General features: G+C 40.0%; 1 protein-coding gene across 10 annotated transcripts in view; it reads left to right on the top strand.

Annotated features, from left to right (window-relative positions):
- shroom2a (shroom family member 2a) overlaps positions 1–25,265 on the top strand; it is a 41,842-nt gene extending 16,577 nt beyond the window's left edge. For 4 of the 10 annotated variants that reach the window (XM_027146530.2, XM_047813526.1, XM_027146535.2 and 1 more), the window contains exons 3-12: positions 11,820–11,921; positions 12,261–12,278; positions 12,480–12,602; positions 12,726–15,219; positions 15,584–15,666; positions 19,869–20,411; positions 21,387–21,950; positions 22,413–22,605; positions 23,533–23,805; positions 24,105–25,265. In XM_027146530.2, the coding sequence (XP_027002331.2) occupies positions 11,820–11,921; positions 12,261–12,278; positions 12,480–12,602; positions 12,726–15,219; positions 15,584–15,666; positions 19,869–20,411; positions 21,387–21,950; positions 22,413–22,605; positions 23,533–23,805; positions 24,105–24,392 (4,681 nt within the window). In that variant the 3' untranslated portion in view covers positions 24,393–25,265. Of the gene's footprint in view, positions 1–8,194; positions 8,493–8,588; positions 8,747–11,819; positions 11,922–12,260; positions 12,279–12,479; positions 12,603–12,725; positions 15,220–15,583; positions 15,667–19,868; positions 20,412–21,386; positions 21,951–22,412; positions 22,606–23,532; positions 23,806–24,104 lie in introns of those variants that run through there. The other 6 variants (XM_027146533.2, XM_027146537.2, XM_027146536.2 and 3 more) reach the window with 5 other exon arrangements.
- The last annotated feature ends 1,610 nt before the right edge of the window (positions 25,266–26,875 follow it).

Genomic DNA, 26,875 nt, shown 5'->3' with positions numbered 1-26,875 from the left:
TTCATAAAATAAATAATATCCCGGATCCTTTGCAGTGTGGTCTTAGACTATTGGACCCCACTGATGTTTGGAGAACATCATTCTTTAAATATAGTGGACTCGGGATCTGTTTTAGATTTCTGCCCATTATTATTCAATTTACTGGAAGTTTTGATTTTCATACTCAACTTAAGACACGAGTGTATTTACATTTACAGCATTTAGCAGATGCCATTTTCCAGAGCGACCTACATTTTCTCTTTTTTTTTTTTTTTTTTATACAACTGAGCAATTGAGGGTTAAGGGCCTTGCTCAGGGGCCCAGCAGTGGCAGCTCGGTGGACATAGGAATCGAGCCGATTGGTAGCCCAACACTTTAACCACTATGCTACCACATCCACAATTACCCTACGTACAATATTTGCAGTGTGTGTTAGCTAACCCTAGAGCTGTGTCACTTTCCTGCTTACACACACCTGAACCTGATATCTGCTGAGGTAAATCAGGCATGGTTGAGCTTGATGCTGTCAGCTCTGCCTGCCTGTAGAGCTCAGTGCTAGCATTAATCTAACACACGCGGTTCACTTAAATAAACCCTTCAATTTTTGTATTAAAAGGAATATAACTTGCCAGAACTGGCCAACCCATACTGAGTAAATTAGTTTTCCACCTCAGTAATTAACCTGTCCTCTAATTACATGTGATTTATCTTTGTGTAACCGAGCTATCCTACCAGTTAGTGTTAGCAGATCAAGTCAGTACCTTGCAGTAAACACATTCTTTACCGACATAGCAAAGTATATGACTATATAAACTATTTTAGAAGTTGTTCTGCTCCATTTCTGCACTAATAAATCAGTGCGATGTTTCGCGTTGAGTCATGGAGAACACTGTTTCAAACTAGCCTGTTTTTCATGCTTCTCTGCTAGCACATTTTTCTCATTAAGTGTTGAAAGGAATATGCATGGGTAAAACACACACAGACCGAGTGCTGGTGGCTAGTAATGACGTATTACTCATTCAAACGAACTTGGGTCACATCGCTGTTAAATGTTGAAATCAGATTGGTCAGAAGTTTCATTCATTTTCTGAAACAACATCTTAAAAGTCGTTATTGTTTCTGTAGTAGCTCAATACCGGGGACCTCTATGGCAAAAGCAACACACAATCTATTACTAATAATAAACAGATTTACAAAATTTGTTAATTTTAACATTTCTCTGTCCCTGTAGGATTTCAGAGGTTTTTTTTTGTCATTGTTGTAGCCAAAAATGCTTGATTTTTGCTTCTGTGCTTTTTTTGCAAAGCACAGATTTATTCTTTTAAACTCCTCCTATCGGAGTTTAGATGCATATTTAATTATTTTCTATGATAGCTTTACTCATGTTCAACATGTACGATTCGAGTGCTTTGGCTTATTGCCTGTTTTTGATAACGTCACACAGCAAAACGTGGCAGAAATACGGAGGAAATTTTGAAAAATTGTATGCTTCTCCAAACATCACAGCGATATCGTGAAGGAACTGATTTGATTTCTCCTAAAGGAAAGCCTTCAGGACAGAAGACAAGCTGCATTTTTTTTGTCTTGTTAGCTTGGCAAGGCGAAACATTTATATGGGTTCTATAACATCAATTTAACTTGTAGCATTTAATGTATCTCAATACAGAAAAAATGTTGTTCAATTGTGGTATAAAAGAAATAAAGCACTCTGGGACGTGCAATTTATATCAGTAGCAGTTAATGTTTTACGTAACCCCCACCACCATTATGATTATTTTCCTATCACAGCACACTTCCAAGCAAAACATATATTATTGAACAAAAAGGAAGTGGGAAAATCATTAGTTGAGTTTCTTTGAAACTTTTTTCAGGGGAAAAAAACGCTAGAAGGAAGACCCTTGTTTAACTTCCGTTATGAGTTCTGGCTTTTCTAGTCCTTTGACCAATAAACAGAAATGTTTCTTAGACGTTGAGCAATTGGCGCTCACAGTATGTGTGCCGTTAAAGCCTGGAAAGGCCAGTTTGGCCAGGTGCATAGCGTTTTCAGTAGCAGTGTAGGTTTATAGCAGGCTAAAGACTGAAAGTGTGTTAAGTCTTCAAGTACTCTCTGCTGTGTTTGAAGACATAACGTAACATTAACAATACTTGGGTGGACTAATTAATTTTTTTTTAAATGAGTGTTAATGTGTTTGCCTAGTCCTTTGTTTCAGTTGCCAAGAAAGCATGTAAGCTCCAAACTGGGAAGGGTGTGTATCATGCAAATAGGGTGAATCTGTAAATTTTATGGAGTGCCTGTGTTTGTTAAGCTGTTTCCGGTAGCTGTAAAATCCGGTATCTGTAAAGTTATCTAGAACTGTGACTGTCTAATCCCTAATCCTTTATTATGCTGGCATTTTAAATGTGTGAAGTGTCCACAGATACTGGCTTATCTCTGACTAATAAGGAAATGGGGCTGTCTGAACTTGCTTACATCTGAGGGCGTTGTCTTTGTTTTGCATACGCTGACCTCATTTGAAACTGTGAAGTCATACAGAAATGAGCGAATTGCCAGTCTTGTTCACGTCAATGCTCTGGTGGTGTAACCTGTAGGTTTCAAGTTGTTTGTTTAGTGAAAGCGGTCCTTTTCTTAGATGCAGTAGTCTGACAAAATCTATCTTAAACTGTTACTCAGGTTCCGGCATGAGTAATAGTTTTGCGTGGGATCCAGTTTTCAAAACACACCTGTGCAGAATTGAAAATACTGCACTGGGATTAAAATGGGATTTGAAGGCAGTTTATTTTGCATTATTTCTCACACCTCGTTTTAGAGACTGTCTGGTTTGCAGCTTTGAAGACATGCGTGAAAGATTAGAGGCCATTGCTTTAAATGGAAAAAAAAAAAATACAATGCAGCTTCTGTATTCTGTTTTCTACCAAGCGTAAGGTGACCAAAGGAAGAACCCAAAGCTATTTGAAAAGTAGCTGACGCCTGATAGCCGCCACTTGGCTAGGTTTCTGTTAGCACAACACAAGATGTCTCCATTCCAGTCGAGTGAGTGCACCGCACACTGACCCACTGAAACAAAAGCGGCCTGCAGATTGCTCCATTGTTGCTCTGGGCAACCATAGTGCCCAGTAGACTTTGTTTGTCTGGCCATCATGAGCTTGTGAGGACACAGAGCTGGTAGGCAACCATCAGTGTTACCTCACACGACAGAACGGTGCCCAGCTAGTGGTCTCAGCAGCACTCACTACAGACCCTGGCAGCTTCATGGTAAGCTTGGGTTGTTCCATCATCATCCCTTTATTTACACAGTGGGACGAATCAATTATACTGCCAAGCCATGTAGAGAAAACAAAGTTTTATCAGATGTTGATGCTTTAACAGGTGCCGTCTGTAACTAAATGATTTGATATATTTAATTTTTGTACCGGTCTCTTACCAATACGATATATTGCAGGTGTTCATCCAGTTAATTTTTTTTTTTTTTTTTATTAACAATGTATGCTATTTGGCCAAAACCTGGTGCACACTTAACCATCACACCCATATATGTTTGTTAAACCTCCCATTCCATGTATCTATATAATAACCTCCAACTAAGAAGTCAAGCCCAATAATGTTCCAGCATGGAACATTATTGGGCTTGACTTCTTGGTTCCAGTAAAGGATAAATCTAAATGCTACAGCTTTCAAAAATATTCTGTACATTTCTATGCTTCTAACTTTGTGACAGCAGTTTGGGGAAGAACCACAGAAATGGGTCCTTGTCTACAGTGGCCTCAGATATGGATGATAGGCTTTTGCTTGTACATCCTTTCACACTCTATACCCTCTAACTACATATCACCATCGATGCCACAGTCTCCAGTACATATAACAAAAACACTAGCATCTTGACCTCAAGCATATTATCCTCTTTAAAGTCAACAGGCTTGAGTTATCAGAGGAAAAAATACTCTGTCCAAATTTTTCACTGTTCTTGGACTTTAGCTAGCTCACTAAACTGATTTCAGTAATGTGTAAACCTGACAGTGCTGCGATATATCTTGAAAACCACTGGCTACTCAGGCCAGCACCGTCAATGCAAATTACAGCAACATCCGGAATCAAATTACACCTCTCAAGCTTTTTCATGGGGACTCTGTGCACAAGGCTATAAATTATGTCCAAGGTATTCTTTAAAGTGTTCCATGTACAATACAACAAAAATCTTCCAAGGCCTATTAAGAAAACAGTGCTTTTATGCTGAACATGTCTGTTAGCGCACTGGTTAACTGCTTAAAACGAGTGACTGAGGCACTTTGCTGCCTCATGCCTGGCTTTTTATTGTGAGATGGTTATTACAGCCATCTGGTGGCTATGAGAGAATATTGCCACTTAAACGCAAGTAGAATGGCCAGGATAAATATTTTAAATATTGTATTTAATATTTTATACTAGTATACAGCATGGTAACAGGAGCAGTTTCATGGTGCAACAGGTTTTACGGGTATGTAGTTAGACATGACAGTGGGACTTGCTTTGCATTTGACCAACTAATAAAAAAAAAAAAAAAAAGCAGGCCAAAATGTGTTGGCATCATCCAGGTCACCTCCGGCAGTTGGCTGACTGGTGCTCTGATCGGATTTCAGGCGGGTTTAAATGCCGTCTGCACCGTGTACTTGCATTAGACATAAGGGATAAAGCACCGGCCACACAGGATACAACAACATTTTCTTCCAAGGCCAGAGTACAGATATACCAGATATACACAAGTCACAATGAGATGCAGATATAAATTCACAGCACTTCTGAATGCTCACATCAGATTAGACAGGTGTTGGTTCATTTCCTGTAACAGCAGCTCTGACTAATTCCAGCTAGATTTCCAGTTACAGCTTTGTTAATGCAGTCTTTCAGGTCTTTCCTTTGAGCATACTATATCTCTATTTTTAACTATTCTAAATGGAGCCAAAATATATTTTCTTTATTTAAAAATATGTCCGGTTGTTGTTATGCTGAAGCTTTCTGTAAGGAGGTCGTAATCACATAGATTATTTATTGTTTATGAAAGGAGTCTCTGGCATCGACAAGAGGAAATTTTCCACCATGGACATGTCTTCAGGACAGAAGACTGACAAAAACTGACTTTGTCTTGAGAATGTTACGCAGCACTAAAACCGAAACTGTAAACAGTTGAAAGTTTGGAATGCTGTTCACTGATTAATTGGACAGTTTTGCTAAAATGTTGCTGTAGCAATGCTATAAGAGCAAGAATGCAGTTGGTGACCTGCTGTTATTAGGAAAACTACAGGGTGGTAATGCACCACTGCTTCATATGGGGCTGCACCACACCACAGCAGCACACACTCATGCTTTATTCCTTAATTATATGAACCTGTTCCTGGATAATATCACCAGCAACAGAGCAATGTAAAACTTATTTATCTGTCTCTTATACAGCATTTGTTTTGTTATAATTTTTTTTGCGCAGATCATGACGTGTTCCTGTCTATACCCATGCCGTTTAGAGTTATACATCATTCCTACCGATGTGCACAATGTCTGTATAGAGTTCACAATACAATTACATCCAGAAAAGCCCCTCTGTGCCTAACCAAAGCAGGACCTGTGCTTGTGCCTGTTCACTGAGCTGAGGATGACCATTCTGAAGAAGTCAGGCTCTCTTTTTCCTTTGAAAATTTTTTTTAAACTCTACTCCATATTACTGGCCAGTGCTTTTGTAATGCTATTACATGCTAATGAGGATTAAATGCTAAAGGCATTTCTCATGTGAACTACTGTGCTTTCCATTGACAAGGTGAGTTTGAAGCTGTTTTCACAAGAATCAAGCAGGGATAATTACAACTAGTCTAATCTAATTGTGGATAATTCCACCTGACTCAGGCAGCTTCTGACCATAAAAGCTTTGAGTAAGTTATGTTTGGGAACATTTACACCTGAACATTTAGTGCAGCAATAACTAGTAGCAGGTGAAGTTGGAGAAAGTCACTTTGTCTTTCTCATTCTTAAGTGTTTAATGATGGACGAGTGAGTATGAACCCAGTTCACCTTCCAGTAGTGCCGTGATCCTGGGATCCATCCAGGCTTTTGTTCTCTTCCCATGACAGCTGTTGTGTGAACAGAACACAGGGAAGATGTGATGAAGGATTTGCGTGCCTGTATTTGGCTTGGTCCGTACATTTCAAAGGCTTAACGACCTATTTCTGACATTTCACATACATAGCTTCATGATAAGCCTACTTCTTATGTTAGGCCAAAGAATTTCATAAGCGTGTCAGAGCTGCAAAATAAGGTCATGCTAAAAGAAACGCTTGACCTGTAAAGGTTTGTCAGCCAGGTGAGTTTGGTAAGGGCACATTTCCATTGAATATTTCATATTCTTCATATATATATATATATAAAAAAAATTATAATAATAAAAAAAACTCCTAAAGCTCAGTGCCAAGCAGACCTACTTTTCATTTCTCTTCAGGTCTCTGAAGCATTGTTGGATCGTTCATGAAACAAGAACAAGGACGAGTGTGTGTGAGTGGTAATGTCGACAGCTATGTCATGTATAACGTTATAAACAGAAGAGCTCCAGTTTTCAGCACAGATGGAACCAGCCAAGTGTGCAGCCATGAACTCAACGCTTGGTATGAAATGCAGCTCAGGAATGTGTTGATCATTAAGGGTCATTATTAAGGCCTGCTTCAGGTGGTTGCTTAAAAAAGCCTTTGTGTCGGCCATGGAAAAAAAAAACTAGATAAATGGCTGAATCCTGTATAGCTCAGAATTCTGACCATCATTTTTCAGGCTTGGTATCTAGTGTTACCGTTACTTACTGGTGCTTGCAAAGCAACATTCTTGTTATTGTCCCGGGCAAAATTTCGGCGCATAACTTATCCCGCAGCTTTTGTCCTAGACCCATGAATGTGGTGTCAAATTGACCGGCTCATTGGGGAGAGGTGTGCTTTGACTTTTTTATAAGCGATCGGAATTCCCGGTACTGAAGCACAAAGTGGCTTTTTTCCTCCCATAGACTGCCATTATAAATTTTGGAGGTTTATAACTCGGCAAGTTTTCGAGCGATTTACACCAAAGTATTGGCACTCCACTGGTATTCACGTGATGTCACGTGTAGCCCTGCCCCAAAATAAGCTAAATCAAAAAGTTAGCACAACATGGACATGTCATATATCAAAACACTCAGCACAATGATGGGAACTTGCCACGTGCAAGCACCATTCACATTTTCTTCAGGAAATGTACATTCTAGTTACTAGTAACCATTCTGCTGAACATAATCTATACATGATGTCATTCTGTTTTGTCTTTTCAAAGCAACAATGTAGACAATAGCTTGTTAATGTTACTTATACCACAGCACTATTTAATTATTATTTTAAATTTGGTCTAGAAGGAAACTAACATTTAGGAACGGAGTCGCTAGTGCAAGCAAGATTTTTATAATAGGGAAACAATCTTTTGCACTTTCTAGGTTCTTTTCTGCATTTTCCTTTTCTTATTAACCTGAAAAAAGATGAAGACTATGAGAGGCAAATGAGGGAATGGAGCAATAACTTATGTGACAACAGGAACCAATGAACTGCAAATGTTCCACAACATTTCTTTAATTAATAAAAGCATAAGTTGGGGAAATTGTTGTCATATAAGAGGAATGAGACTCTTTGGGATAGGCTGCTGTTCGAGCATAATCAAAGCTGTCATTCAACTTCATGCTATAATAATTTGTAGTCTTTGTGGCTGTCAGAGGAATGCTTGTGTAGACAGGAGGACAGGTTTTTAATCAAACCCTCAACTGTGTAGGTCAAGCCCTGATCACAGTCTACTATATGCCCTCCATGTTGTCTTTCCCCAGCTCTTACAGGTTCTGTACAGCATGCACTAGTGTAAGAGCACAGCTCTATAGCTTTGATGGAGGTTTTAACCTGCTGTTAATACCAGATGGGCCATGTCAGAGCCTGAGACATCCAGTCTGACACAGCAAAGTCACTTGATCCATCTGGAGGGGTTGAGGTCAGGGGGCATGTTTGGTGAAGTCTGCTGTTGCCAGAAAGAGGCACCCCACGCAAGAATGAAGAGGGCATCTCTGGTGTCAGGTGGCCCAAGGAAAACTTTTGCTTTTTGAAACCGTAGACATTTATCAATATTATAAGGTACCTGCTTTTTATCATTGGTTTACTCTTCAGTCTGTTAATGTTCAAATGTTCTCCTAGTTGTTGAACACTGTCTGTTTAAGAAACAAGTGCACCCTGCAAAAATCACCGTGTTGCCATGGTAATGGAAGACACGTAGGGTTGCAGCTCAACTGGATGGTCCGACAGCGTTCAGCCCTCTCAACTGCTCATTAACATTCCATCTCTGAACCAATGGGGAGGTGGAGGCTGCTGGATTGCTTAAAGGGGGACAGGCTATTACAATAGCCCCCTCCCCAAATTCTTCTAGGAGTAAAATCCACCACAGTGGAGATCTAACCTGGCTAAAGTGTAGAAACAGACTTTAAAACATCTAGTGTAGGTTCCAGGTGTGTAAATAGGCTTCACGGCCGTTTCTTTTTCTGTCTTTCTTTTTTTTTTCTTTGGAAACCGTAGATGTTTGAAAATGCTCCCTCTCTCACTAGGGACTGGTCAACCATTGTCCTAAGCGGTCTTTGATGTGAATGTGGAATGCAGTGCCTGAGGAGTCAAATGGAGCAAACCCGGAATCAGATTTGCTTTTCTAGGAAGCTTGATTAGGAATTTCTTTTTGTTTTCCTTCTTGCTTTGAGGGGTCTGCTTGGTGAGTTTTTTAGACTTATTAGCTTCTCTTGTTTGTTCCAACATCCTTTTGTCTCATAGTAGTCATGCCTTTTTATCTAGCCATCTGTGTGGCTTAACCTTTTATGAAACAGTATAGCGCTCTTTCCTCACGTGAAGGAGTGCTTGTTAAAATGTGCAACCTGTTGCATGTGCCATCCTGAGCTGGTTTTTATAGCCTTGACCTAGAAAAGAAAATCTTTAATCATCTTTGCTGATTGCTCAAAAGCCTATTTTATTCTGCCTGCATTTTATATTTTTTCTTTATTTATATATTTTTATTCTCTCCATTTAGTTTTACCCCCAGTGCCAGAGCGCTATGCAAATGCTTTTATACGAAAGAGTCCGAATTGGTTGTTGCCTTTTCATTGATTTGTTTGTCTTTGAATGTGTTTCTGAAATAAAAAAAAAAAAAAAAAAGAAAGGGAAAAACTTTCAAAGGGATTTTCCTCTCCTAGCCCCCCTCCTGGCCTCCAGTCTCCATTCTGGGCTCTGCTGATCCAGTCCACTGGCATATCTCCGCTGGACCAGCTGTAGCCCTGACAATGGCAGCCACATTAGCATCTGAATGGCTAACGCCATGTGTGGCTAGCACACAGGCACTTGAAGCAGTGCTGTGTGAAACAAACAGCAGGGGAAGCTGCTCTAATCGGACAATCGGATCTCTTTTTCCTTAATTTGTTGTGTATTAATCTGTTCTGGAATCTTTGTAACAAATCATGACCATCTTGCTCAAGTAGCCTTGTCTTTATTTTAATATACCCGAGTAAAGTCACTGTCAGAAATCCAATAGCAGACTGTTGAGATTTGAGGCAAGCTCACTGGGACAGTGTAAGTGAAATTTTTACTGTTAAACAATGGGGTAAGTTATAAAGGAATTTTCCTTCAAACTTTTGCCTCAAAGTCACTCATAGCAAAGTAAGAGTTGCGTAGCCTGAGGCCTTGTCCTCTGTAGATTTATTACTTAAACAATCCCTCAAGAAGTCAGTTTAACATTCAAGTTAAATGGTAAGTTTCTAGTGTTACCACTGGTTCATGTATTTCTTGTTACACTGTTTTTTGGGACTCTTGAACGTTTGCCTTGAGACGAAAAAAAACCCACTGTAAGTTGGAATTGCATACAATGAGTTGTGTCTAGCTTTTGTAGCTTTGTCTGTGTGACTCCACACCACTGCTGTTAGTGAAATAATCTGATGATATGTACATTTACATGCTTCAGTAATGATTATGGTCAAAATTTAGGGGCTTTTTACACCTGGTCACTTCATGCATTTTCTGTGATTGGATAGCATTGCCCTCCGAAAACTTTTTCGAGACTGATATAAATCCGATCGTTCAAACCAGTTCAGGAGGTGGTCTGGGACGCATTTAAGGTGTAAATGAATGTGGTTGTTCAAGCCACATACGTCAGCTCTATACTCCTCCCAAACGGAAGTACGTCATTCGCAGGTGACTCACGAGTCGTGCATCGCGCCAGAAACAAATAACATGGACGACACGCAGGCACTTATTGCTCTTTGGAGCGATGAAAGCATCCATCAAAAGCTTTGTAAAACATAAGTATATTTATGTATACACACCAAAGCGTGTTCCATTTCATTTACCCTGGAAAAGAGGTAAAATATATTTGCATTTTGGGCGGGAGTAGAAAGATCGGATTGATATCCGATTCGCCAAGACGCATTTATGTGTCCTAATGTAAATGGAACAGTTTTAACAAATCAGATAGCTATCGGATCTGAGAAAACGCATGAAGTGACCAGGCGTAAAAAGGCCCTTAGTTTTTTCAGAGACCTTAATACAAACACACAGTTCTGATAGTTTAAAGCATGCAAGCTAGCATGGGTATAATACTGTGCTTGACTGTGCACATCCCACATCACAAATTCTGCATTATGTTTACAGTTGCATAGCAAACAGAAAATATTTACTCTGCATTCTGGTCTATTCTATGTTGCAGAACTATTTTATTTCACTTCCAACATGAAGATTGTTTGTTTTTTCCGTCTTTATTTGCAGTGTAGTGTATAATCTGCAGTACAGGCTGACATTGATCAGAATTTGATTCATTTTCTCTGACATCATGGCTTACACTGATCCCAGCTGACATTAGAATGTGTTATACACTACTATGGCTGACGTTCCACATAAACAGGGTTTTTTTTTAAATGTGTACTTGGTCATACAGTGAAGCATGACCAAGCATTTTATTTAGCATTTTTTGGAAGTAGTTAGGGGTGAAGGCTAAACTATTTCTTTATGATGTTTGACTCTACCAGACTGATAATTTTGTGCTTTTACATTTTCCTTGAAGCATGTCAAACATTTTGTCATATTCCAAAAAACAAGGCTGGTGAGGAAACAGCTGTTCAATTTAACGTAACACGATCAAAGGAACTCTGTTGATTCTCTAACTCTAAGATGTAACAATTTCTATTTACATTTATGGCAGATGCCCTAATTCAGAGCGTCTTTTTTTTTTTTATCTCTTTTTATACAACTTAGCAATTGAGGGTTATGGGCCTTACTCAGGGCACTTATTACTTCAGATGGGTTTGACGCATTAATTTAATCCTCATGTTTTGATGGAACATGCATTATTTTTTTCACCACAAGATGTCTCTAGTCTCATTTAATTCCTGCCAGGTTTTTTATGTCCCATGCATAAGAATTCATGGAGCATAAAATCAGCAGCAAGGCCCTATAGTGTTTTAGACTCAGAACCCCCCTCCATTCGTAGGCATGCTGATTCCCGCTGGGACTGTATGGCTGAAGTCTGAATTCATTACTCCTTACCTTCTTGTTCATTCATATATTTTCTAGAAGCAGACTAACTTTATATTGCAATATGGTTGAAAGTACAACATTTAACACATTCTGCACTTATTTCAGCCTTATTTTTTTGTGTTGATTGTCCATAACATTAGTTTGTACTGCCATCCTTTTATTGTCTGAGCCAGTTTGTTTTACTTAAGAATAGCACTAGAGTTCCTGTCCATCAATCCCCACTGAGGTCAGAGATTCAGTCTGTGACCCCTCCCTCTAACCCCCTTCAGGAGGATGAAAATGGTGGATATTGTAGCACAGAAAATGCCATCAGAGAGTGACGTTCATGTGGCCCGGAGCTTTCTAACGAAGATTTTGCGAAGTTCAATGAGGTACAGTATTGATATAACCACCGGCCAATCCCACCCTTTTCCTGTGCCATCCCATCCATCCCAGATCTGCTCCATGAATTCATTTCTACCCGTGCTGTCTTTGTCATCTTTTCTCCAAGCAATCCTATTTGCAACAATTCTTATGGTGTGCAGTAGCTTTCACTGTTGCTCTGTGTGCTAGTTTGTAGTCTTTCCTGGGTGTTTCAGTAGATTGTAATTTATGTGTTTTAATGTCATGTATAAAGGTTGTTTTAATTATGTGGTTGTTTTGTTCAAGAACAAGTTTGATAACACTGATGTAATGTATGCCTGCTGACTTTTCCCCTGCATGCTTTGCAGAAAGAATCATTTCAAAGGGTATGTTTTAATGCAGTTAAGGTTTTAATGTAATAATATATTAAAGATTCTAGGTGAGGTGTTCATTGGTACATGGTTTGTGCATAACTTTATTGTCATACATTTAGCAAGATATGCATGAAGATGCTATGCATTTTATTATACTTTATTATACTTTACTTATACCTTTCTCTCTCTCGCTCTCTCTACCTCTCCTTTAAGGAAAAATGAACCCATGAGCAGGCCTCACTCCTGGCATTCGACCAAATTCAATGAGAACCAATCAGACACTGCCAAAACACAGTCCACACCCTCGCCAGTCTGGCAAACAAGATATGATGCAAGGTAAAGTACACTCTTTAAACATATCATTATACCTCTCCTAAATCAAGTAGTTTTCTTCCACTGTTATTTCATGCAATCCTGTAGTGTCAGTGTAGTGTCTAAAATGTATGCTTGTTTCCTTAGTTCATTCTCCTCCGAACTCCCTACTGGTTGGGATCAGCCTAATTTGCGCAGAGTTTCAGACCAGTTCAGCTCCTTGGGCAGTATGGATAGTTTAGAACACGGCTCTTACCCCTATCCACCTGGACGCCTGTCTCCAAGCAAATCGAACGGCAACAGCGTCGAACATTTAGTGGGTGGAAAAAGAGATTCTGCCTATAGCTCCTTTTCAACTAGCTCAGGGACACCTGATTATACACTGTCCAGAAGCAACACAGCTTCAACAGAGAACATGTTGTATAAAGTTAATCAGTGGGACTCAGGAAGTCGGCCTAGCAATGGCAGACACAGCCAAAGCCTAAGCGAAGGGGTCCGACACGATGATAGATTTGGTTACCTGCAGCCACCTTCGGTAAGCTGTGGTCGAGAAAGCCCAAAAACAGAGGATCAACCAGGTAACCGGCATTCGGCTTCAGGGAGGTCCAGCATTGCACCTGTTTGGCATGTTCCTGATATGAAGAAGGCCATGGCCCCATCACCTCCACCACCTGCACCACCAACACGCAGCGATAGTTTTGCTGTGACTAAGATTCATGAAAAGGGTCTGGTCTCCAGTCACCCAGAGAATCATGGGATTCATACCCAGTCAAAGATCCAAAGCAAAGGATTAAAGACAGCAACAGATGTGTCTGAAAGTAATCAAAGGATTTACCATGCACCGGCGTCAGGTCATGAAATATGTCAAAATAACAACCCGCAACCTACTGGCATGATTAATTCATATGTTGCAGGTGATGGCTATAGTCAACAAATGCCTCTTCCAAACTCAAACAAGAAATATTCACCATCCAATACTGATCCGTCCAGCACTCACTTTGCCTACCATAGACGTCAGTACAGTGATGAGAGCAATTTTCATGTGCCCCCCAGGACCCCATCTACAGGCAAGTCACAGAGTTGTTATAGCAGCATGCAAGAATTAACCACAAACAGCCATGCCCAACACTATAGCCAGAACCAGATCAGAAGGCATGTTGCATCACTGTCCAGCACTGCTATTGACCACAACCCTGACGGTCAAAGCTCCAACAGGTATTACTCTGCCACATCTCGACAACCCTCTCAGGGAGGGACCCAGGTCTCTTTAGTGCGGGTGGAGGACAGAAATGCTAGTTCTATGATGGAAATCACGCAAAGTGGAGGTGATCGAACTTCTGTAAGCTCTCAAGGACAGCTCAAGGACTGGTCTAATACATCTCAGGTACTGCAGCCCCCAAATAATAAAGACAGCAATGGATATTACAGACAGGTCGACAGCCAACATCGGGCATGCACAGCAGTTAGTAAGTCTGCTTTTGATGATGCAGCAACAAAAGCTTTGGAGGTCAAGGCCCCCCAGAAGCAAAACACTGTGACCAACTCAGACAGCTATTTTATCAAGCAGGGAAAAATCTCTGAATCTTACAGATTTGGTGAATCCTCCAAAGACCATTTACCATCTAAAAGTGAGATCACTCTGTGTCCTCAGAAAACCCCTTTGCTGCACTCTCTATCACAGGACAGTAGTAGGCATATTGAAGTACAAAGTGAAATGATTAGTGGTGATGGACAACAGGATTTCATTGATCCTCAGAATGGCAGGCAGGTTCGACGTACTGACCGTTTTGCCACCACATTGAGAAATGAGATCCAGATGAGGAGAGCTCAGCTTCAGAAGAGTCGAAGTGCAGCGGTCTTGGCCGGAGCAGCTGATCCCGAAGAGCCTTCAGTCTGGAAATCCACAGATATCTCTTCACCTTCCCTTGATGGTTCTTTCACTAGTGCCTACAAAGACCATCTGAAGGAGGCCCAAGCTCGAGTCCTTAAAGCTACTTCTTTCCGGAGGAGGGACTTGGAGCCAGTGCTACTAGAGCACCCAGGAGATGAAGTCCTGCCCTCTTCTCGTAAGGATACACCATCTCTATCAAGTGTTTCTGAGGTCCCAACAAGTAAGCCTTCTCCGGGTACAAACCATGTGCCCCGTATATGTGGCCGAAAACGTTTTCCAGTTGAGAAGAAAGTGCGGTCCTACTCTGAGCCTGAAAAGATTAATGAGGTTGGTGTTGATGAGGATCCAACTCCACAAGATAATGACATATCTTTGGTCAACAGGCGTAAAGTCTTTGAGACAACAGGAAAACCTGCTTATCGCAAACCCATGTTGAAGCAAAATCTGCAAATACCGGAAGACTCCAGACCGGATAAGCCTGTCGAATTGCCTCAGTCTGGCCGAAATGATGTCACCAAGAAGGATAGCGATAATAAGGCAGGAGATAATGGCCCAAATTTTTCACAGAGACTGGGCACTTTTGCCGAGTATGAGGCCACATGGAAAACACAGAGAAAAGCGGATCCCAGGACGTCGGGAAGGTACCATTCGGCTGATAACATCCTCGATTCAGCAGTGGACGAGCGCCATAAGCCCTCTTATTTCCATGAAAGGTCACGCTCCTCTCCCTCAGAGGACTTATATGGTCAGGTTAGTTATTTCCATTTGACAAAAACTTATTTCATCTGAAAACCTGTGCCTTATCATAGTGTTATACATATTTGGAAGTTTATCTCTGTTTTGCCCTTTTAGAAAGCTTGTTTGCTTTTAATGCTGTTTAGACAGGGTGGCTGAATGACTGGTCTGAGAATGAAGGCAGGGCTTTAGTCAAACATTAATCCATGTCTAAACAAAAAGTCACGCCCTCAGACCAGAAAAGTAGCAAATATCAAGGAAGTCACCCAGTATATACTGAGGTTAATCTCACTTTGAAACAGTAAAACCAATTCATTGTTTGATGCATTTGTTACATGCCTTAAAATATTTCAATCTATTTGTACTATATTTTGTTCAGAAAATCCCAGTGCAAGGAGGGAAGACGGCTGAGTACTGTCCTCCTGAGAGAAAACTCTCTGATCATGACAACTCTACATCAAGGTGAGTAAACATGCTAAAAGTTTAATGCTCCTACAACGAGACAACTTTCTGCTTATGAATGCTTTATCAAAGGTTCCAGAAGAAAGGTATATTTTTTTAACTGTATATTTTACTCAGACTAAACCTTTCACACGTATTGACTGAAATATGCCTCCGTTGGAACAATCATTTTATTCATCTTGGCACGAGATGAGAAGACTAGGCTTTTATGAAAAGGCAACAACAAGAGATTGAAAACGAGGCACTTCTAATGTTTGAAAACAAAGCTTTGTTAAAAAAATAACTTGTGTAACCAAAATTTAATAGCAAATTCATAACAGAGCAAGTCACATACATATTTGCAGGTAATATTGAAAGCTCAATCATGCTTATAATTGTTTAGATCACTTTGATTGATTAGACATTTTTCACTACCATCAGCGCTGCCAATCCTGCCAGCTGCAGTTAAAAGCATCTTTATATTAATGTACCTGTTCTCATACATTATCGTTTCTATAAAAACAGACCAGAGGTTTTTCTTTTTAATATACTCTAAAAGTATACTATTGACTAAACCTAATTTTCCCCCAAAATCCCATCTGTAAGGTTTGATCAATAGACGTACCTCAAAGTCAGTGACATTAGAATTCCTTCTGGGTTATATTTTTCTGTTTTGCAGCTGAATTTAAACGAGGTCTTTTTATTTATGTACACAGGAATAACATTGATCTAATTTGGCTTTCTAGATAACAATTTTTGTTCTTTACGTATTTTGTACACATTGTGTTGCTTAGTCAGGTACCCTTGTATAAAACGGTTTGAAGCAAAGTCAGTAGTTTGTCGTTAGGCCAAACAGTGGCCAATTTGTTGACCTCCCACGTGTGACTACAGTAGAGCTTTGACCCTGCTGTGACAACACAACCATCCACAGTCCCTGGGGTTTTATGGGATTTGTGGGAATTTAATATTATTTTGAATTAAATAATTACTGTATATTTCATTTTAATTAATTCTTTCATCTTAATTTCTTTAAGACGTTTTATAATACTGCCAAAGATTGTCAATATTACCACGAGTTAATGAGATTCAGTAGCTAATATCTTCCTGATTCTAAAGAGTACACCTCTACAACTAAGTGTTGTCAGACTACAATGCTCTTGATGGTTAATATTGTGAAATCTGATGCTTAAAACCCCATACAGAACCATGTGGAGATCAAAACCATGTGAGACCATGTAAGGAATAAAAGGCTTTTGTGTGACACTGTACTGTGATAATGCATTAACCATGCAGAGAACAGAGGCAGTGCAAGCTGGACGTTAGACTTTTGCTGCATTTTCTGAACCCTAGTTTCACTTTGGATAAATTTGATCCATTTTCTCAAAGGCATCTTTATTGATAATCTTTATGGGTAAAATTTTCCAAGGACAGAGGGTCATCATTTAGAGTTCTTTGTGTGTATTTTCCATTAGAAATGTATTGATAAATTTTTAGTATTTGGAAAGTTTTTGACCTAAAATATTAAAAGCTAGCCTGGTGTAGAAGGGTACAAACTATATACATGTGACACTGTTTAAAAAAAATAATAATAATTAAATAAATGTAACATTTATGACCATAAAATAAAGAACAATAGCATTTATATGATATGACAAGAAATGTATACAACCCAACAAAACTGACTGAATTAATCAGCAACTATTACAACACTGGAGTTATTGAGCAAAGTTCGGGCGTGTGAGAGATGACGACGAGACTCGTGTTTAAATGCCATGTAGAGGAGACTGATCTGGATGCTGCAGATATAAGCATTTAATACTTTAAATTTCAGCTATAACGATTTCACAGCTTTATTTTTTACTGTAAGATGATTAGGTTGTAAATCTAGAGGAAGATGCAGCTTTTTTAAATATAAAATTATAAAAGTATCATTTTATATTTATAAAAGTATAATTCAAATAAAATCTTTATATACTGCGTTCTCAGTTTCTTATGGTAAAATGCTAGAACTTTACGTATGAAGACTGTTCAGGAAACACACTAGGTTTCAGTACTAGAATTTTTACAAAATCTGAGAGTTTTCCTAGGACACCCTACAAGTCTTGGCGTTTATTCCAATTTATGTATATTTATGTATATATAAAAAGAGTTTCATTATTTGTGTGTGAATTGTTCTGTATAAGGTGCACTTCTGCTTCCATGTGCTGTTTTCTCTGACCACAGTATTGACCTTGCAGGTATTTTTCATTCTCTTTCTTTCTTTTCTGCATCATCTGTCAGACTTGCAGGCTTCTCTTCGTTCCTTCTCCGTCGTCTTTGGGTAAAAGTAAGGGGTGGCTCACGTTAATTAGCATGTTGCCCACTAAACCAAACATCCATCATCATAAGCTTGTTAAATTGCAACCTATAAAATGATCATGCCTTCTCCTGCCTGTAATTAAGGTGTTGTGAAGAGCATGTTTACTGTGCATGCTGTCCACAAAACCCTTTGAAGCTAACTGAAGTTATTTAACAGCAGCCTTTTATATCGCACTGGGGGGAAAAATACTATTACACAGACATGTCATTAGACATCGTCTTTTCAGAAAAACCTAAATTTTTGTATTAGAAAGGTACTTTAGAGTATGCATGTATTTTTTTTTTGTGTGTGTGTGAAGTGAATCCTTGTAGCTCATTCAGGTAAAACTCAGAGCTGGGAAGAATCAGTTGAAAAGTCCACTTCACTTAACTTTATTGTGTCAGGCAACCTAACTTGCATGGCAAAATCTACTGTAAAAGCAGGGTTAAGCTACAAGCGGCCCCACCCAAGTGAGCTTAGCTTCATTGCTCTAGGAAGCACCTGTCACTACAGACAGCCAGATCTCCTGGTGCTATGAGAGAGCCACTGTGAGTGCTCTTCTTCTTTCTGTGATACCGAGCCCTAATTTCTGAAGGATTTATGCTGGTAAGTTGCACTGCTTTAGGGGCTGTGCTGATTTTGATAGAAGAAAAGGTTAATCAGTTTTATCTCCGCTAATATGGAAGCTGTCAATGTCTGAAATCGTTGAGAGTTGGTGAGAATCGGTGACAAGTACTCTGTTGTACTTGTCTCTGCATTCCGTGATTACAGACAGTCAGCACTTAATTGGTGGCTCACTGCATGTCTTTGCACGCTGATGTTAAACACACCTATTCTGCTCAGCACATGCATTACGCACATAAAGGATTCAGTTGTCTGTTCTGCCAATGTGTACGTATATTACGTATGACTCTCAATTTGATGGACATCCAAATGCACGTATGCTTAATGCTGTTCACGCCTTCCACTTGTTTATCGTTTATTAAAGTCATGTAGCCTGTGCATGTCGTTGCATGCAAATGTTACTTTTTTTTTTTTCCTCTTCCTGTCATGACACACAGGATATTTCTTCCCACTCTGTTTTTTTATTCTTTAGTCAAAATGCTACTTTCTCTCTTTCTGCGAAGTCCAGCTGCTGCTTCTTTGTGCCTAACAGGTATTTGAACAGTTTTTGAACAGTGGATGTGAATTGTGGTCAAGGTAGAGTGCTTTTTCAAATGATCAGGTTATTTTAGTTTAGAAAAAATGGTCTCCGTGCTTAAAATCCATCAAAGTAGCATACTGTATGACATGGTTTCAACTTGTATTTTCTCAGTACATGAATTTGTGAATGATCGCTTGCTTTAAAAATGAAATTTCCAAATCAGAATGTTACTTTTGTAGAAATATTTATTCCGCCCATATCTCCTCTCTGTACCAAGCATGTTTTGTATGGCTGAAATGTTCTATAAAAGGCCCTCAGTGACTCACCATTCCTACATGAAACAGCTCCACATGAGGCTTGCTGTCCCTCTCTGTTGCTACAACTTATAAATCTACAATCACTGACAGCAAAAATAGGATAAAAAAAAAACCAAACAACTAAAACAATTGAGACTGAGTGGAGAAAAGCGCTCTGTTGGCCGGTGGCTGCAGGGAAAGAACATTCATTACCCAGTCTGTGACAGGCTTGTGGGAACAGAAATATGTGTGGTATGACAACCAGCCTGGGAGTTACCATGGAGAGATGGTGAAATGTGGGAGAAATGCCTGCTCTCCTATCGGTTTACGCAGCACACAGTAAAGCTTTGTGCATTGAAAGGACAGATAGATTCACCGTTTCATGGTTTGATTTTGTTTTTGTTTAAATAAATGTCATGAAATATCTATGCATGTCTTCCCTCAGGTTAAGTGACGGAGGATACAAGGGTGTATTGCCCAAGTCAACTCAAGAGTCACCATCAGTTTTGAAAGAAGGAGAGTTGGAGAGCAATTTCTCAGATATCTCATCCACTCGTAGGTCTCCTCCCAGCCCTGCTGGTCCTTCTCAACATTTCCTCGATCCCGCTTCCAATGCAAAGACCAAAGGCTACAATTCTCTGAGACCTCCTCCGACATGCCTAGACAAGTACATATGCCCCATGGCTGCTGCTCCTGTCAACACCTCACAGGGTGGAACCGGTGTCTCTCAATCTCCCCTAAAAGACATTGTTTCTAAAGACGTCCCAGTATCCTGGATGGACCCTGGGTTTAGCCAAGGTAAAAAAAGAGAGGAGGAGACTCAACTGGAGACCCTACCCCTTCCTCCTCCTCCTCCTCCTGAGCCTCCTGCCCACCTGACTCCACCCAGCATGGAGGGGCAGCGTTCACCATCACCTCACTTTGCTCCCCAGAGACTTACTGACAAGCCCCCTGTCTCTGTCTCCCAGCAGGATGAAGCCACAGGAAGGTAAGACATTCCTCCAGATCTTAGTAACAACATTGCTTGCAGGAGGATGACGAGTTGGAGCTCTTGAAGGTTTTCCACTGTGTTGCCACAGCTGGGTTTCTGTTTCAGCTGCACTCTACAAACGAACACTGGGAGCTATAGCTGATGTTCGGTGTGGTGATTTAATCACGACCCTGCTCTTGTTCTGCTCAGTTTCGAACAACAGGGTTATTCACATACTGTGATGAAAATGGCGACCGAATGATACAGTAGTTCATCATACATGTCTCACATTTAGAGTTTCTCTGCTTTTTTTTCCCCCTAAAGAGCAGCAACAGTATTTTTGTGCAAACCTCGCTGTGAATTTCAACCACTTTGTTCACAGGGAGGAGTCCAAAGGTTAGAGTGTGCGATTATGTTTGGGCACAGTTAAAAAACAAACCCTGTCATTTGGAAGAAAGATGGAATATCAGACTCGGAATATACTTAAAGTGACGCTGCTTTTTTCTCTTTCTAGGATTTGTTATTCAACAGTGGATTTGTAATTCATGATGCTGTTTGTTTCAAATATTTGTTATTACTATCTTTTTTAATCTGTTGTAAACGTTTTGAGAGATTAGTCAAAAGTTGTTTGTAATTAAATGCCACTTCGCAATGTAATTTTAAGCTTCCCTAGGATGCATACAGAATAGGGTAGAAAGCACTTCTATACTGTGGAAGCATTTGTTTGCCTTCACTCTCCTGGGTTTTTAGCTGTCATGTGATTAGGAGAAAAGTAGCTAGTGGCTGGGAACTGGAAAGCTGGCATGAGACCAAAAACTATGGAGAATTTTTTTTTTGGGTGGTGGGAGATCAGTGTTTATGAACAGGCGTTCTCTACAGGTATGTAGAGTCCCTGTGCTTGCATTTCTAAAAATTTTTATCTTGTAAATTGCCTATGAAAGTATATTATTTAGAGTCATCGGTTTTTCCATGACCGTGTATATTCTATTTTAGGATGGACAAGGTGACTGACGATAGCAGCACTGTGAAAAAAGTGCCCATCAAGATTGTCCACTCTGAAAGCAGCACAGAAAAAGAAACTCGACAGTACCTTCACCCAAACACAGAGACTTCTCTCAACCCACAGCCCCCAGTCTTGTCTCTGTCCAGTCTGGGAGCACCAGAGCTGTCCTCCTCTCCATTTTGCACATACACACGTCAAAGAGAGCAGGAAAATGAAGCCACAGGCTTTCAGAAAGAACAGACATTTCATGCTGATGTCCCAGTGCCTCAGGAGCCACAAAAAAGCCCCTGTGTGGAACATGGCACAAACGGAGTCTTCTCAGGCAGCCTCAGTGCTTCCTCTCACTCTGAGGAAGATGAGAAGAGAGAGGTGTTGGCCAGGGACATCATAGACAAGGATAAGTCTTTGGCAGACGTTTTGGACCAGAGCAAGAGGAGAACCACTATGGACCTGATGGAAGGGATTTTCCCAGAAGGAGAGCAGCTGGTTGAGGAGGCGCACCAACGCAGGAGAGCTGCACCCAAACTGACTCCCTCACGCAGCTCTGAAGAGAGGTTAGGTCATGGTTTTGCAGTTTTTCTGCACTGTGGTGTGCATTATTCAGTTGTGTTTGTCTTGGTTCTAAAACGTAGACTAGATGTTCATGAAGAGTAGACTTTGTATATATTTGTATATAAGATTGAAATACACTTTCAGTTTATGAACACTGTTGTTCTGAAAGAAATTGAAAATATAGAAAAGTTGCTGTGTACATCGCAGTAACATCATGAAAACTGTTGCCCCCTGGTGATTGAATGCAGAATTGCAATTTTATAATTTTGGGTGGAGAATTTGGTATTTTTTTTTATTATTATTAATTCAATGGAACGAAATTAAAATAAAAAATTTCCATCGAACCTATAATGTATACATAAGTGTGTTTACACACAGCATTTTGACTCTTACTCTGTATTGTTGCTTGGAAAACATTTTGCTTCACTATCATTCAATACTGATACCTGTCACCGTTTTCTCAGAAGAGAAGAGGACGGCATGGTGGCGGCAGCAGCAACAGCAGCAGCTTTGGTAACCAGCTCAGCTTATTACAGCACGTCAGCTCCTAAAGCAGAGCTGCTTATTAAAATGAAGGACATGCAGGAGCAGAGCGTAGAGCTTGAATCAGAAGAGGAGCTGGAGGAGGTCAACGACACTGAGCTGGCCAATAAGAAGGTAGGGTTCACTCATACTGCCCAGTCAGCTGAATGAACACAGCGCTCCATTCTTCGCAAACATTTAATCAGACAATTGTTTGGCAGCAGTGCGGTGCATAAAAGCTTCATGCAGCTTCAGTTAATTTTCACCTCAAATATCTGAACGGGAAATGTGAATTACGTTTTTCACCATGGCATGATTGTTGACGTCAGGCAAGCTGGCTCGAGTCTTTCGGAAACTGCTGATCTGCTTGGATTTACACACGCAACAGTCTCCTGAATTTTATACAGAACGGTGCAAAAAACATCAAGTGAGTGACAGTCCTGTGGGTGGAAATGCCTCATTGATGAGAGAGATGGTAGAGGAAAATGGCCAGATTTTGGTTCAAGCCAGCAAGAAGGATAGAGTGACTCATGCAATCACTCTTTAGTTCTGAGATGCTTTTTTGCTCACCACAGTTTTATTGTGCAATCTCTAGAGACTGGTGTGTGTGTGTGTGTGTGTGTGTGTGTGTGTGTGTGTGTGTGTGTGTGTGTGTGTGTGTGTGAGAGAGACAAAACTAGATCATCAGTTTCTGAAATACTCAGACCAACCCAAAGCACAATGTGAACATTAACTGAAGCTGAAGAACTGAACTCTCATACATGTCTACACTCTGATGTTGCCATATGATTCATTCCATTACCTAATGAGTTAATGTGTAGTTGTATAGAAATACTGCTTTCTGGAACTGCCTCCTGGTGTGTAAGAACTTTCCTTTGCAACAAAGCACTACATGTCCTTAGGACACCACCCCCCCACCCACCCCCTACCCCATCCCAGTCAAACTTGCCATATCTCTCCATGTAAATAAAGATTATATACTTAAGTTACAGAAAAGCTTCAGATAGAGCTGTAATATAAGATTTTGAGACACAACACAACAACATCTGTTTTCATTTATAGCAAGAGCTGATTGAGAGCCTGAGCAAAAAGCTGCAGGTGCTGCGGGAGGCACGAGAGAGTCTGCAGGAGGACATGCAGGACAACAACGCTCTGGGCGAGGAGGTTGAGGCTACCGTCCAGGGCGTCTGCAAACCCAACGAGCTGGAGAAATTCCGCATGTTCGTCGGGGACCTAGACAAAGTGGTCAGTCTGCTGCTGTCTCTGTCTGGACGACTGGCACGTGTAGAGAATGCCCTCAACAGCCTGGAGGAGGACACACCACTCGAAGAGAAGGTGAGGAGACAACTAAAACTGAACATGTACCCAGATGAGGCTGCTTCCTTTAAAGCTTTCTTCCTCATAGCCTGTTTAATTGCTACTCTCATTTCTGGCTTGCTCATTTAGGATAAACTGACTAATTTCTAAATATAAAACTTGTATCCTGAATTGATGTATCTTTATATATTTCTGTAAAGCTGCCTTGTGACATTGTCCATTGTTGAGAGCTGTACAAATAAACAAATTTAATTGAACATAACAGATTTTCAAAGTGAGCAAACAGCATCTTGATCGTTCTTCTCTCACCAATACAGCGCACGTTGATGGAGAAGCGCAAGCTGTTGATCCGGCAGCACGAGGACGCTAAGGAGCTGAAGGACAACTTGGATCGGCGAGAAAAAGTTGTTTACGACATCCTGGCCAGCTACCTGCAGGAGGAGAACTTGGCCGACTACATGCACTTTGTCAAGATGAAGTCTGCCCTCATCATTGAACAGCGCAAACTGGAGGATAAGATCAAACTGGGCGAGGAGCAGCTCAAGTGTCTGATGGACAGTTTGCCTCCAGACCAGATGGTCATTCTGCTGAAAAATGACAAATGAACTTTTTCAGATTTTTAAGTCAGATCAGACTCTGGCATTGCTGACACCCTGCTGATCCAAGGGTTTTCAGAATGCTTTTGCTCAGCGTTTGTAAACAGAAACAAACCACTTTCTGACTGTTTTAGAACCACACCCAACTTTTGGGCTACATCGTTACCGTTCAAAACTGTGTGATTATTGTGATTATAAACCATGCTGTACTGGATAAAATGAAAATTTCAAAGCGCTTATCGTGACTTGTTAAGATCATAAAATTGTTTATCTGATTCGTTTCCTTGACCATGTCCCAGTTACTCTTTCAGTATCTAGTCTTTCTGTAATTCTGCATTTTGACCACTAGTGGGCAGTGGACGATGGTTTCATTTGCCTTGACCACATGGTGCAAACCACTTTCCACTTAGTCCTGGCACTAGCATACACATAGAAGACTCTAACATGAACATTTACAGCTTATATTCATAAACTTAAGATATAAACTAAGATATTTAACTTTCTGTCCAGATTCAGTAAGAAGGCTGACCTCGAGATTTTCACAATTGTGCATTATTTCATATGGCATCAGTCTCTGCCCTGTCATGTCTAAAACAATTTCATGTTTTTAGTAATTTATTGTAGACTTTTAAATCTGTAAATAAGACTAGAATGTTCTAGTTTTTACTCTTTCACTTACTTGATCTTAATCGAAAAACTTTCCTTTTAGCTTACATGCACGGTTGAAAAAGAATCGCATACACCGTAAAGCGTAATGTTGGAATTAGAGCCACCTCAACACCTGCTTTTTGTAACGTATTTGAGGGACTGCCTCAGCAATACAATATTCTCACTGAGAATTGAATGCTTGTCTATAAAATAATTTCCTTTTGCTCAACGATATCTCGAGTGTTTTTGTTTTTTTGTTTTTTGTTGTTTTTTTTTACATGTTGCACAACAAAAAATGGACGTGTTACTCACATGACTGCTGAAGTGTCTCAATGAACTAAATGCAAGTCCAATCTGGGTATCAGAATATTTGTCATTTTTGGTTAAGCTATAAAAGAAGTGTTCTGTCACATTATAACAAATTGAAGGGGATTAGTAGTATTTAATAACACAATGGTGATGAATTCTCAACTGATAATCCAGAAAGATTTTTATTAATTTTCTGCAACATCAGCTATAATCATCACCAGTGTCTTTCACATCCAGCTCTGTCATGCTGATGATTCACACAATGAGGTTGGGTTTTATTCCTGATTTGTCCTGCTTCCTTTCCATTGGATAGGCCTGTGTGTCAAATTGGGAACTATTTTAGTGTGCTGTAAGGGTTTGAGAGATTTCTTTTGAACAAGTCAATGTCTTCCTTAGATGGACGGATGGGAGAAAAAATATCTGTACAGTACAGTTCTCAGTGAGTATAAAAGAAATGTGATTGCAAATTCATCATGATCGAGTAAGCAGCTTGAACACCTACACATGAGCTTCAGTTCACATCAAACACGAGGATGGTGGAAAAAGTGATCTCTTTGACATGGCTGTGGCTGGATTGAATATTTCAGAAACTGCTGATCAGCTAGGATTTTCAAACACAACAGTCTCGAGTTTCTACAGAATGGTACGCGCACACATACACCACAACACCCATGTTTTTCTTCCATACAGTTGTTCTCACTTGTTTAGTGCTTGTACAAACTTTTTTCAAAATCATAAAACCAAACAATTTGTTTTATTAAATTGATGAAATTGTAAATGATTTTAGATCATCATAATTTGATCTTCTTAGATCCTCCACATAAATCCTCCTAAATTTAAATGGTTAATGCAATTGTAAGAAATAATATATAAATTTTCTTAGAATTAAAAGTGCTGGTGGAGGAAAGTGTGGTCAGGGTTTATTGTTCACGTGATCAGAAATAAAACTCATTGCACCTTTACCACAGTTGGCAGAGAGAGAGAGAGAGAGAGAGAGAGATTCTCTGAGCCTTTATTCATCTTTAAGTTCTTGGTTTAAGACAATGATTTAAGATTGGACCCTTTCTGATAGAGAATTAGTCTGTAGGAAATCTTACAGTCCCTAGACTCCAGTCCCTCCTGGAGTTTTTTGTGTTTGTTTCAGCCAAGAATGCTTAATTTTCTTGCAGCTTGAATCATGGGATTATCACACAACAGTCTTTATAGTTTACCAGGAAAAAAAAACTTAAGGTGAGCAGCAGAATTGCTTCGCTGCCTGAGGTTCGAGGAGGATGTCCAGACTGGTTCAAGCTGACAGGAAGGTTATGATAACTCAAATTACCACCTTTTACAAGAGCGATGAGCATAATGTTGTAGAATCTTAAGGCAGAATGGCTACAATGAGAAATTTCCACACAGAACTGCAATCCTGATAGCTGTCCACATGTTCGAGACACATAATTCAAAGAGGATCTTTAGCTTAATGTGTGTTGTGATGTCACAGAGCAATCAAGCTCCTTTTTATATCACAGACTCATCTTAAGGGACAAATAGTC

This window comes from Tachysurus fulvidraco, chromosome 5, assembly GCF_022655615.1.
Source record: "Tachysurus fulvidraco isolate hzauxx_2018 chromosome 5, HZAU_PFXX_2.0, whole genome shotgun sequence".
Lineage (NCBI taxonomy): Eukaryota > Metazoa > Chordata > Actinopteri > Siluriformes > Bagridae > Tachysurus > Tachysurus fulvidraco.
Note: the sequence above shows the minus strand (reverse complement) of the source record. Positions and strands in the feature narration are given on the sequence as shown.